The sequence below is a fragment of the Camelus ferus genome, chromosome 22 (genome assembly GCF_009834535.1).
Source record: "Camelus ferus isolate YT-003-E chromosome 22, BCGSAC_Cfer_1.0, whole genome shotgun sequence".
In the NCBI taxonomy this organism is placed as follows: domain Eukaryota; kingdom Metazoa; phylum Chordata; class Mammalia; order Artiodactyla; family Camelidae; genus Camelus; species Camelus ferus.
Window position 1 is genome coordinate 24,740,789 of NC_045717.1, and position 12,460 is coordinate 24,753,248.

The window sequence follows — 12,460 nt, forward strand, 5'->3', positions numbered from 1 at the left end:
AGTACCTACACAGTCCTGGTGTTTAAGAAAGTCTACGCAAATGCCCCTGGAATAGAAGTCTTCCCTTGAGTGCCTTTATTTAAAAGCCACAACCTCCACCCCAACCCACCTGCAACTCCAGCGCTCCCCACCCCCTTCCCTGTTCTGTTTTCTCCAAAACTTTTATCTTCTTAGAGTGAACACAATTTTCCCATGTCTTTGGTTCGTTGTGGACGCTGTGCCAAAGGTACCTCTGTTGTCACCCATGCTGCACAGGTGGAGCAGGGCGGAGGAGGTAATCGCCCTCCTAGCCTCCAGCACACTCACCAGGCAGAGCGCCCCTCAGGACTAAAGGGAGAGCCCCTGTTCCAGGGTGCTCAGGGGAGCTGGAATCCCGGGAGGAGCAAATGGACCAGGGAGACGGGGAACTAGCTGCCTGCTCGATCTGAGACCCCAACACAGAGCATGACATACGCATTACCACACAGCCTCGCAAACTGCCACTAGCAAATAATATTTAGTGACCTCAGAAGGTGCGCACGATATACCAGGGGGTAGGAGGTGACACACCAGTAGTCAGGACACACCACACTTCGTAGGTCGCACACACACAGAGAAGGCGGTGGCAAGAACTAGCCGAGACCGCCCACAGGGACCGCCCCTGCCCTGGACAACGGGCTTCCTTGGTGTTAACCTGTGATTTCTATGATGAACACATATTTACAAAAATTTAAATAGGAAGAAAAAGACCTTTTAAGAATTCAATCGGATGGGACTGGTGTCTCTCCCACTGGCCTGAAGTCCTTTAGATGGCAGCCCCCTGGGGCCCCAGGCCTGGCGTCCAGGCTGAAGCCCCGCCCCAGCAGGTGGTGCTGGTCGGATGTGGGGGGTGTCATGGACAAGGCCAGAAAACAGGTGTCCTGGGCTGAGGACAGAGGCCTCGAAAATGTCAGGGAGCAGACGGGTACCACAAACTCCAGTTGGGGGCTCTGGGTTCAAAACCACGCTCCTCCACTCACGGGGCAAGGGACCTGGGCTCCCGACTTCCTGCTGGTGGGGCCGTGGGAGGAACAAGCACTGAAAGAGAACGTGAGTTCAAAGTCGTTCTCACTGCAGCCCCCAGGTTGCTCCTCAGCTCCAAGCCTTTGCTCATTCTGCCCCCACCCCACTCCATCCTGCAGATGCAGTGGGGGAACAAGCCAGTCCCAGGCATTGAATAATGTCAGGCTGGGAGGAGAGAGTGGTGAGGGAGGGCAAGGAGAAGAGGCAGATGAGCTTCAGATTACGCGATAGGGGAAGAACGACTATGTGGGTGTATAGAGAAGAGTGTGACAGACAGGAAGACAGCACATGCAAAGGTCCTGGGGCAGGATCAGGCCTGGAATGCTGGAGGAGACTGAAACAGAGTGAGCAAGGTGGGCGGGCAAGAGGGAGGTGGTAAGGGCATAGAGGGGACAGAGAAGAAAAACCAGATCATGAGATGGTTTTGAGCAGAGGAGGAACGTAACCAGCCTGCTAGTCTAAAAGCTTCCTCTGGCTGCTGGGGGGAAAGCATGAAGGCAGGACCACCTCCATGCCCACCTGCAGGCTCCTCACAGATTGTGCTGGATGCTCCCTAAGGCACCTACGGCAGAGCTGGCAGAGCCCCTCCTGCCACCAACCAGCCCAGTGGGACAGGCCACCTGCCCTGCAGCTGGGACACAGGACATGGGGTGCCACATGACTGTCCAGGTTCCCAGGGCACTAGATGGACCTGATGCCACGGAGGCACCAGGGGCCTGGTATGAACTACTCCAGGCTATGGGGTGGCGGGCAGGCCACCCTACCTCTGTGCCTCAAGGATATTCCCTGCCGCAGAAAGGACTCAAGAAAACAAGACCTGGAAAAGCTCAGAAGCCCTCAGGACAGTCCAATTGGCTCCCAATGTTCCCAATGGCCTACCCATCTTGCATTTCCTGGCCTCTGCGGCCCATGTCTGGGCTGCTCTCCCTCCCCAAGCCTGCACCACACCATGCTCCAGTCACAATGGCTTCCATTCACGACCCTCTCTCACCACCCAGCCTCTGCCTAAAAAACACACACACCCCCTAACCTCCTTTGGTCCAGCTTAATTTCTACTCATCCCTCAGATCCAGATGGGAATGCCACCTCCTCCAGGAAGCCTCCTTGACTGCCACCTCCCCACAAATGTGCAATAAGGGGCTCCTGGTACTGAAATATTACTGGCTCCCTGGGAACCCTGCCCTCCCTGATTAGAACATTCCTCACCCATCACCCTATCATCACCTCCAGTGCAGCTTCCTGGCAAAATGCACCAGGCCAGGGCTCTATTACCTTGCTTGTCATTTGGGCAATACCAACCAAAGGGGCGTCAAGCCTGAATGAGGGACATGTGTGGGCTCTGCAGGACAGAGCGGGCACTAGACCACTGGCTCTCGATCAGCCACTTCTCTGGGCACTGGAGTACCAGGGACAGCTTACTCTCTCTCTTGGGCCATGGGAGTGGGCCCACCCTGCAAGGCGCTGGCCACGGGGATGCCAGGAGCCCAGGTTCAGCACCAGGCCAGGTTGTGTTTTCTTCTGTCTGTCCTTGAGTCTCATGACAGTCACCAGTCAAACTCTGGCTGCTGACACCCCAAGGGGCCAGGCTTGGGGGACCCTCAGGTCACCAGATATCCAGTGAGCCCCCAGCAGCAGTGTCATAACCCAAGGCTGCATTCTCAGCCCCACCCCATCATTGGGCAGTGAGAGCCTCTGGTCCCAGTGTGCCTGGCCGTTGGCCCCTCTCCCAACTGGGAAGGGGAAGACGGCTGGGGTCCCCATCCTGAGAAGAGGCCTGGGGTCCAGAAGCTTCATGTGGTTCAGAACAGGTGCTTCCCCACAGGGGAGCAAGGCACTGATAGTGCAGGGAGGGGGTGAGAATTGGGAAGATGGCTGAGCACGTAGCCCCAGACTCCCCTCCTCAGGAGACTGTGTGACCTTGGGCCAGTCTCCTGACCTTTCTGGGCACTGGTCCTCACCCCCTGCTGGAGCAGATCATCTGTCTCCTAAGGTCCTTCCAGTTCTCGCTCTGTGGTTCTATTATTCCCCTCCCCTCCCCCAACCCGAACATTCCTCTCCTTGTGATTTATGTCTCCTGTCGGCCTAGCTCAGTCTCCATCCTGGAGCTGGCTGGCGGCTCTTCTGGTGAAACAGGACCAGACTGTTTGGGCCTTGTTTTGGTCGGCAGGTCATGACCAGGGGCGAGGGGGAAGGGGAAGCTGGCCAGAACCTCCTGAAGTGGCCCTTGGGCAAAGCCAGCGCTGCAGGGTTCACCACAGGGAGGCACCCAGGGTGCAGGCTGGGCAGGCAGAACCACTTCTCCTGGAACAGAAGGGGCTGGCCTGCTCTGGGGCCAGCGTCTGTGCTGGATGAGGCCCCTCCCTAGGAAACCGGGCAGCCGCTGGGAGTCCTCGAGAAAAAAGAGAGTCATGAGAAAAGCGTACACCTTGGGATGGGGCAGGGGAGTGGGTGGGAGCAAAGGCAGGGTGGGGTCGGCCTCTTTGTTCTGAGCCGCCAGCAGAGTAATTCCCGGTATAGACAGGGGAGCAGACTCTCCCGGAGATCAGGTGACCGGGGTCCCCGGGGGCTCAGGGCAAAGTGATGCATTGTGGGGCGGAAGGACTGCACGTTCGCCGTGCAGGAAGGAAGCCCACGGTCCAGGCAGGGGAGGGAGGCTGCCGCCCTGAGTTCAAAGTCACCTCCAGCCCCATCCTCCGCCCAATGCCAAACCCGCCTTGCAGCTCCCCAGTAAAAACCCAGACTCCTTGTTACAAAGATCATGCTGGGAGTCCTTAGGAGCCTAAATCATCAGCTCGACCTTCAGAACCAGCCAGCCAGCCAGTTCTGAGGCCTCAAAGCCTGTTAGGGGCAGGGTGGGGGAACCGGTCCTTGCATCTATGAGACACTGTGGGGAGCAGAGGCAGGGGAGGTCATCCGGAGAAACGCAGGGAGGGGACTCTGGGCCTCAGTGCTGCCACGTCACTCCCACAACAGGTGCTGCTGAGGCAACCTGCTCCCCACCTGAAGGCTGGCGAGAAATGCCTGCTCAAATCAGAGAAAGCAGAGGAGGGCAGAGCCCCGGGCTGGAGTGTAGGCCCTCAGATCCCAGGGCCAGGCCACCACCAGAGCTCTCACTGGCCTCCTGCAGCCTCGTCTGGAACCACAGCCCCTCCGACCCACCCTCACCAAGTCCAAGGACTATAGGCAGTTGTCCCCCTCCCCTTTCCCAAACCTAGGGCAGGACCGAGAGGGCCAGTGGGCGTGGGGCTGAACTAAAGCCTATGTGCAGAGAGGGCCCCTGGCCAAGCAAGGCAGTCCGCTGGGTCAGCAGGGTGGGAGGGAGAGAACCGCGCAGCCAGGGGCCCAGCGGCTAGTTGGGTGGAAGGGCCGTGACCTCTGCCACGGTGCGCAGGGCTCACCATGATGGGCTGCAGGACCCAGAGGGCCAGCACAGGCTGGGGGCACCCAAGGCCCCAGACAAGGAGTGCAAGAAGGGAACTTCCACAAGGGTGGGGGCTTTGTCTGCTCCATGCGCTTAGATGCGTGCCGTGTGAATAAACCAGTGAGTGGATGGATGAGGGGGGTTCTCTAGGAACAAGCAGGGACCTGGTAAAACTGGAGGAGCGACAAGAGCCCCACTGCCTTCCACCCCATCTCCAGCCCTAGAAAATGTGGCTAGTCGGCCTCCCGGCCTGGAGCTCAAGACAGTATCTGAGGTTGAGTCCAGGCTGACATCCACCCCCAGCTCTGTCATCAGAACTGTCTGGGAGGGGCCGGGGCCCGCCACACAGCAGGCGCGCAGTCAACGTAAATACGAGGTTCCCTGGCATTACCTCCTCCGGCTGCGACTGCACCCCACCTCCTGGGCGTACACCTAGATGTGCCTTGGCAGGCTGGCCCACGTTGACAAGCCTGAACCCCCTGACCAATGTCACTCCCGCTGGATGCCCACTAGGAAACAGCCTTCTGCGAGGGGAAGGAGGGAAGGTTGGATGGAACGTTCAGCCCCTATGCCACAGGGATTAAGGGCACGGGAGCAAGCCTTTCTTCCAGGTGGCCCAGTGACCCCTGCCTCCTGGTGGTCCAGCCTGGCATAGCCCCTGCCCATGGTGTACCAGGCTTGGTATCTGTGACCAGTGGAGTGCCGCAGAAGTAAAGGTACAAAGGTATGCCACTTCCAAGCTGAAGTTATGAGAGAGAGAGCCTGTGGCCTCCAGCTGGGTCATGCATACACACGTGTGCACACACTTACCTCCTCTCTCTCTCCCTCCACTACAGCAACCCCCAACCCCATCACTGGTTCTTGGGGACTCGAGTCACCATGTCATGCTGGGAGGACACCCAAGCAGCCCACAGAGGCCCACATGGTGAGAACTGGGGTCTTCAGCCAACAGCTAGCAATCACGTGAGTAAGCGCCCCACCTCCAGCCCCAGTCGAGCCTTCTGATGAGGCAGCTCCTGGCCGACAGCTTGACTGTGACCTCCTGAAAGACCTGGAGCCAGAACCACCCAGCCAGGCCACTCCTGAGTTCTGATCTTCGGAAACTGAGAGCTAACAGATGTTGGCTGTTTCAAGCTGCTGGGATTTGGGGTAAATTGTTACACAGCAACAGGTCAATAACACAAGGACCCAGAGGTGGCGCCTGTACTTCCTGGGACGGTCAAGCCCCCGCAGCCCCTTGGCTCATGGCAGGCCTCGGGTACTAGGAGAACTCAGAAGGTGGGGCTCCCCCAGGGGAGGCGATGACTCACCCAGCTCGGTGGGCTTCAGCAACTCATCCAACATGTTAAAGAAGGGCAGCTTCACCAGGCGCACTTCCGGTTTGAGGGTCTTGGCAGGCAACCGTCCAAGTCCATTTAAGTACTTCCCGTAGAGCACAGGGTAGTCAATGTTGGGGCCTGTGAGGGGAGTCCTGGGCACTGAGCTGGCCCGGTCGTAGGTCGAGTGCATGGTCAGGGGGTCCAGGGGCCGGTGGGGCTGGGGCACGGGCTCCGAGCTCTTCTTGGCGTAGCGTGTCTCGTAGAGCTCCTTGATCTTCTTGAACAGCTCGGGGCTACAGTCAAACTGGACCAGCTGGAGGGCCCGGGTGACAAGTTCGTGTTTAAGTCCGCTCTTACTCCGACCAACAAAACCCAGGAGCATCTGAAGATCGGAGACTCGGAAACTCATCACCATGTTCTGGGGAAGAGCAACCACAGACACATATGCTTAGAGGGAGGTGTCAGAGTGAGGGGCCACCAAGGGGACGCCGGCCTTCTCCGGAGCCACCTGTGCTCTGACTGAGGGTATAGAGAAGTGAGACCCTGTCAGCAGCTGGCCCCCCAGGAGATGGTGGCTTCAGCCCCAGTTCCACTGGCCTGGGCTTGGTCCCACCTCCACGCCTGAGCTCAGGCTGCTGGCTCACCCTTCCCTATGATGTCCCCTCCCAGCTCAGTCCTGCTCCCCTCCTCCTCCTCCAACTTTCCTCAGCATCGCCAACGCAGCAGAAGCTCCTCTGACTGCCCCCTCAACTGCTTCTATTTTGGGTTCTCTTTTCCCATTTTCAACCCTGAAAGCATCTCCAGGGCAGGAACTGGGAATCTTCATTCCTCATAAACAGCCTCAGCCACTCCTTAGCCGAGGACACTGAAGGCCTCTCTGACCCTCAGTCTCTTCATCAGGGACAATGACAGGTCCACCTCATCAGGATGCAGGAAGGACCAAATGAGGTGAAAAGCAGAGTGAGTGCTCAAACAACATCGGTCACAAACATGTTTTCCCTTCAGTGTGGAGGCTGGCAGCCACCACTTGCTTAGCACCGCTCACCTGCTGGGGACTGAGCTGGGCATGTGATTATATGCTTAATTCTGATCCTTTGAACACCCCGGCCAGGTTGGGTGAGCTTGTCACAGACAAGATTCAAACCCAACTCTGAAGCCAGTGGTGGCTCCTCTTTACCATGCTGTCCCAGCACTGACTCAGAGCTGAACACGGCTGAAGCCATCAAAGTGTCTGCTAGTACCTCCAGCAGGCGTTCCCCTCAGCTCCGCGGATGTCAGGGCTGGATCATCCTCCTTGGGGGGCCGTCCTGGGCACACTGCAGGGTGTGGAGCCCCACCCACCAGATGGGAGAAGCCCCCCCAAGCCCCACTCGTGATGACCACAAACGTCCCACAGACATTACAAAGTGTCTTCTAGGGGCAGAGTCAATCCCAACTGAGAACCACAGGGCTCCACCAGCCATAGAGGTTGTTAACTGAGCTGCAGCAAAGTGATGAACGAGGTCTGACACCTGTTACCTGGCAGGGTCCCGCCAATGAAATCAAACCAAACACATGAGTGCAGTGGATCCCCATGTTTCCTTTGGGACTGCCTGGCAGTGGCCTGCCCTCCAGGAGTTCCAAGACAGGAACTCTCCAACGTTCCTTCCCGCTGTCCAGCGCCAGGCTCCGGCTGATGGCCAGGTGGGCTCAAAATGACACGAGACAAATGTGCGGGTCTTCCTTCCACTCCTGCACAAATGTGGAGTGTCACCAATACCAAGCACCACAAGGGCCTTCTCAAGAGGACTGGTGCCCACTATATAGGTGAGAAAACTGAGGCCCCCAAGAGGGAAGCAGCTGGCCCCAGGCCTCCCTGCTTGTCAACCACAGGGCAGGCATCTGGACCTGGGACCATCGGGCTCCTAAGGCTGTCTATTTCCACTTGCACCCATCTGCCTGAGAGACCCTCACTCCCCAGAGCACCACCTGCTTCGGGACCCAAGCAGAGAGACTGAATACTATAAAAACAAAGAGGTTCCATCTCCCTCACCCTGACTTCCTACCTTGAGCAGAGAAGAAATGCTTGCAGACAAGATGTTTCTTCTGGAAGAGGCCCAAGGCACTCAAAAGGAGAGGCAATGTCATGTGGGAGCTGACCGCTGGCCACAGAGCCAAAGGCAAGTGGGCTTGGCCTATTGGAGTCTGACCACCACACATCATCCCACCCCTGCGAGCCCCTGCCCCCATTTATCCCTTCCACCAGGTTGGACATCCGGAGCTGCCTCATGCACGCGCACCCCAGCACACACCCCTCAAGCTACCATATGTTCACGACTCAGATTTCTCCGCAGCTGCCACCACCAAGGGGCCTGCCCTTGACACGGGAGGGGAGGGGCAGCGTGAGCAGGGTGCAAACATTCAGGAAGAAGCCCTGAGCACTTCGCAGATCACTTCCTGCCGTGGCTTCATCCTGACCCGCCTGCCCCTCAGATCTGTGTTTATAAACAGCGCCAGGCCCCAACAGCTTCCAGAGTCTCAACTCTGGGTGCCTTCCGAGCCCTGTGGAGAAACATCAGCCTGGACAGAGCAGCTGCGTGGAACTTAACAGGGGCTCTTCTCTCCAAGAAATAGGAGCTCTGTACAAAACGCTACACACTGTCTCAGGGAGTTCTCAGACACCCACCCCCAACTCCTCTCAGGGGCCTCAGATTAAAATTCTCAGATTTCCAAGTTTATTAACAAGCCCCCCTCATTCTACCCTAGGACCAGCCCACTTTGCACCCCAAAAGATAAAATCTCCAGCTCTTTGAGACACTTGGGAAAGTGCCTATAAGAGGGAGACATTTCAATGGCATGGAAGGCACCCCACGGTGAGAGTAAGGCATTAAAAAAGAAAGAAGGCTCCATAGGATCGGAGCAAGCTGGGCTGCAGTCCTGATTAGAGAACTTGAAAAAAGGGTCAACTTGATTTAATTGGAGTGGGGGGGCCCCAGCCACCAGAGGGTCAAGTAGAGTTCATCAGATCATATTTCAAGGCCCTGGAAAGTATAAGAGTTCAGACCCTCATCTCTGGCTGGGGTGGGGGCGACAGACCAGAGCCACAGCCCTACAGCGCCCCAAGGAGGTTAAATTTTAGGGCTCCAAGGGACTTCAAGCCCACAGGCTGCCGCCTTGGGCTTGCAGAGTTCAGACTTCCACATCTCTAGGGCAAATCTCAATTTCTCGAAACTCTAGAGAGAGGCAGAAACATGTGTGGTGCAGGTAGAGGGGGAGCGCGCTCAGAGGTGAAGGGAGGGTAATACCCTATAATCACAAAACCCTGATGGCTGCATTTTAGATCCCAGTGGGAAGAGAAGAGAAATTTAAGGAGAGGGAGGAGCGAAAGAAAATAATTACAGGTCAGGACCCTGGGAAGGGGAGACCAGAAGGGGGTGGGGACTGTGCCTGGGTCCTGGGAAGGTCCTGTCCCCTACCTTCCTGGGATCAGTGGCTTTGAGTAAACTACTCAGGGAAGGAAGGAAGGAGCCTAGTCTAGTTACTCGGGGACAAGAGCTCTGGAGCCTCACCTCGGGGAGGCACCTGGGAAAAGGAGCATCCCTGGGAGAGGGATGCTCCCAGCTCGGTCCCAAGAGGATTAACTGGAGCCCAAACTAGGAGAGGGGGGGGTGACATCTATAGGACGTGGACCCAAGACAGGAACATAGAAGAGAAGCACTAGGAACTATCCTAAAGAAAGAGACATACCCTGCAATCAGCCAGGAACCTGCAGAAAGAGGGGGGACTCAGATGCCAGAGCTGAGGTACAAAATGGATGTAAAGCAAGACTTCTGGGGGCTGTGTGGGAAGGGCATGTGACCTAAGAAGTAGACCACGATGGAGGAGAGTACAAGCGAAGCAGCCAAGGTTTGGAAATGAGGTCTGATCCTTCAAATGTGGACTCCAGAGCCCCCAGGAGCAGAGTCCAAAGCCTCACAGATGCTGTCTTGAGGGGAAAGAGGGAGGAGGAACACAGAGCCCAAGACCCAAAATTGAGAAGAGAGAGTTAGGAAGGCCCTGGACACAGGGGCCAGGGCTCCATCCCACGGAGTGGGGCAAGCTGAGTTAATACCGCGCTCACTCCGGGGCGCGGATGGTGTCAGGAGGGGGGCGGGGCTCTGGGACTAGAGCGGGAGCTGAATATGGGCTCCAAACCCAAGCTTGGGGTACAGACTCCAAAAGACACGCTGTGTCTGGGGGCGGTTCAGGACCCTAGCTCCTCACCCAGGATTGTGGAAGCGGTAGGACAGTCAGGAGATCCTTGTGAGCAAGGAGTCACCAAACCCAGTCTGGTCTGCTGGGCAAGTAAGCTGAAACCCAGGTGCCAGCCCACTGTACCAAGGAGGTCGGGGAGACGCAGACACACCCCCAGGCCAAAGAACGCGCGGACTCCAGTTCGGGACGAGCAGCCCAGCCCGTCATACTGTCCGAGGGGACTGTGCCTCAAGCTGGGAGGCGCGGCCCTATGACCGTGTTTAGGCGGACTCGGACCCCAACCTCTTGGGCTGGAAGAGGGGAAGCCAACCTCAAGCTCGGGGGCCGACACCCCAGCGCGAAGACTAGGGTGAGGTTTCGGGGGCCCCGCCCCCGGCCTCCTTGAGCCCCGCCCGCACCCAGAGCCCCGGGGCCAGAGGCGGGTGAAGGGGCCGGATGCCGAGCCGCCGGCAGGCCGCGCCATGGGGCCCGGAGCGGAAGGCGCAGAGTTCGGCCTGCCGCCTGGCCGCTGCCCCACCGCCCGTCCCGGCCGGCGCCGCCGCCGCTCACTCACTTTGGCCTCCACCAGCTCCGCCGCCATCTTGGCCACCAGCGTCCCCCGCGCCGGGAGCCCCCAGCCGTCGCGTCACGTGACCACCCTCCACACGCGGGCGGGGCCGCCGCTGCGGCCAATTAGCACCCGCGCACCCTCCTCCCCGGGACGCGCGCGAACTCTCACTGCGCAGGCGCGCGCAGCCACCGCCCGGGCCTCGAGCCTATCAGGGAGGCCCGACACAGCCCCTCCCTTTTCGCTAGCGGCGGCCACGCCCACCCCTGGCCGCCTCTGGCTTCTTAAAGGGGCACGAGCCCCGTACAGGTTGGGGCTGGTGTTGGGTCCTGTCTGGGGAGGGAGGGGACAGCAGCGGCGACAACAATGCAGCCAGGTTCTGCGGTTCCTGGCGCGACGCGGCCGCCAGGTGTGTGACCGGGCGCCTAGGGGGCTTAGGGGGAGGAGACGGTTGGCCTGCTCAGCAGTCGCCAGTGCGGGCGGCGATGGATCCTTGCAGCGCAGCGCGGTGCAGCCTTGGTGGACCCGGCGCCCCGCGCGCTGCACATCCGGGTCCTGGCACGGCAGCGGGGGCGCGGACGTTACACCCCACGGCTGGCCCCCTGCCCGGTTCCCGTGAGCTCGTGCATCCCTCACTCCAGCAGACCTCTGCTCCCCGCTAGTTCCGCCTCCCCACCCACAGTAAACCCTTGGAATCTGCACGAACCGCAACCTACCCTGCTCAAGAGCTCTTCATGGCTCCCCGATGCCCACGGGCCGCGGAGCTCAAATTTTCTTGTATCAAAAGCAGGAAGCAAGAAAACAATGTATATTTCATGGCTTATCCCTTAAAATTATAAGTCTCAGGGCAAGAATGAGGCGAAATTTAAGAAAGCGTCCCAAATGACTCAGTCAACAAGATAAGTATGTGTGATATTTTTTAAACAAAAATTAATGCAAAAATATAATCCATGATGAAGAAAATACTCATTTAAGTAGAGAGAATCCATCTCTGCGGTTGCACACGTGACCTCCTAAACCTCACCCCAGTTCATTCACTTCATCCGAACTATGACTCTGCAGGGTTTTGTTTTACTTTTGCTACACTTTATTTTGAAAAGGGTGCAAAACTAGCACCCTTCACTCTAATGTACCCTTCACCCAGCTTTCCCCAGTGGTAATAGCTTTCATAACCACAGTGTGTTGTCAAAACCAGGAAGTTGATGTTGATACCATGCAGGCAGCTGAGGTACAGGCACTTGGATTTCACCAGTCTTTACATGCACCTTTTTTGTTGGTGGTGGTGGCGATGTCTAGTTTTATGAATTTGAATTTCATGTAAATTCTTAACAACCGTCAAGGTTCGAACAGTTGAAGGTGTGATAATGGTATTATTGGCTGTATTTTATTTATTTATGGCTGAGTCTTTGTGAAAAATACAGGAGGGCATGTTTACAGAGGAAATGGTATAGGATTTGCTTTACAATAATGAGGAGGGCCTGGGGAAGGATAGATGAAACAAAATGGACTGTCAGTTGCTTATTGTTGAGGCCTGAGGACAGACTCAAGAGGGAGTCATGATATTCAGTAGGTAAGACTCTGAGTTCTCCCAGAGCTGCCAGAACAGGCTCTTTCCCTGTGGTCAGCAATCTGGTGGACCCCAGTTTTCTAATGATGAAATCCAGACATTGGCAAAGCCAGAATCTTAATCCAGGTCTGACCTTCTTCAAACACCACAGTTGTAAACTGCATCAGACTCTAACGTCCCATATTCAGTGATAATCTCCCCCTATATTCAAATACCTACTCTATGCCAGGCTGTTTTGAATTAGAGATGGGCAAACATTTCCTGCAAGGGGCTGTACAGAGACAGTTGTCAGGCTAGATTTGACACTTTCTTCTTCCTCATTCCTTCTTCCC

The 12,460-nt window shown here is 57.1% G+C and overlaps 1 protein-coding gene across 2 annotated transcripts in view; it reads right to left on the reverse strand.

Moving 5' to 3' along the window:
- PIAS4 (protein inhibitor of activated STAT 4) overlaps nucleotides 1–10,689 on the reverse strand; it is a 27,784-nt gene extending 17,095 nt beyond the window's left edge. For both annotated transcript variants that reach the window (XM_032465927.1, XM_032465926.1), the window contains exons 1-2: nucleotides 10,568–10,689; nucleotides 5,773–6,199 (exon numbers count right to left, since the gene is read on the reverse strand). In XM_032465927.1, the coding sequence (XP_032321818.1) occupies nucleotides 5,773–6,199; nucleotides 10,568–10,594 (454 nt within the window). In that variant the 5' untranslated portion in view covers nucleotides 10,595–10,689. The remainder of the gene's footprint in view (nucleotides 1–5,772; nucleotides 6,200–10,567) is intronic.
- Between the last annotated feature and the right edge of the window lie 1,771 nt (nucleotides 10,690–12,460).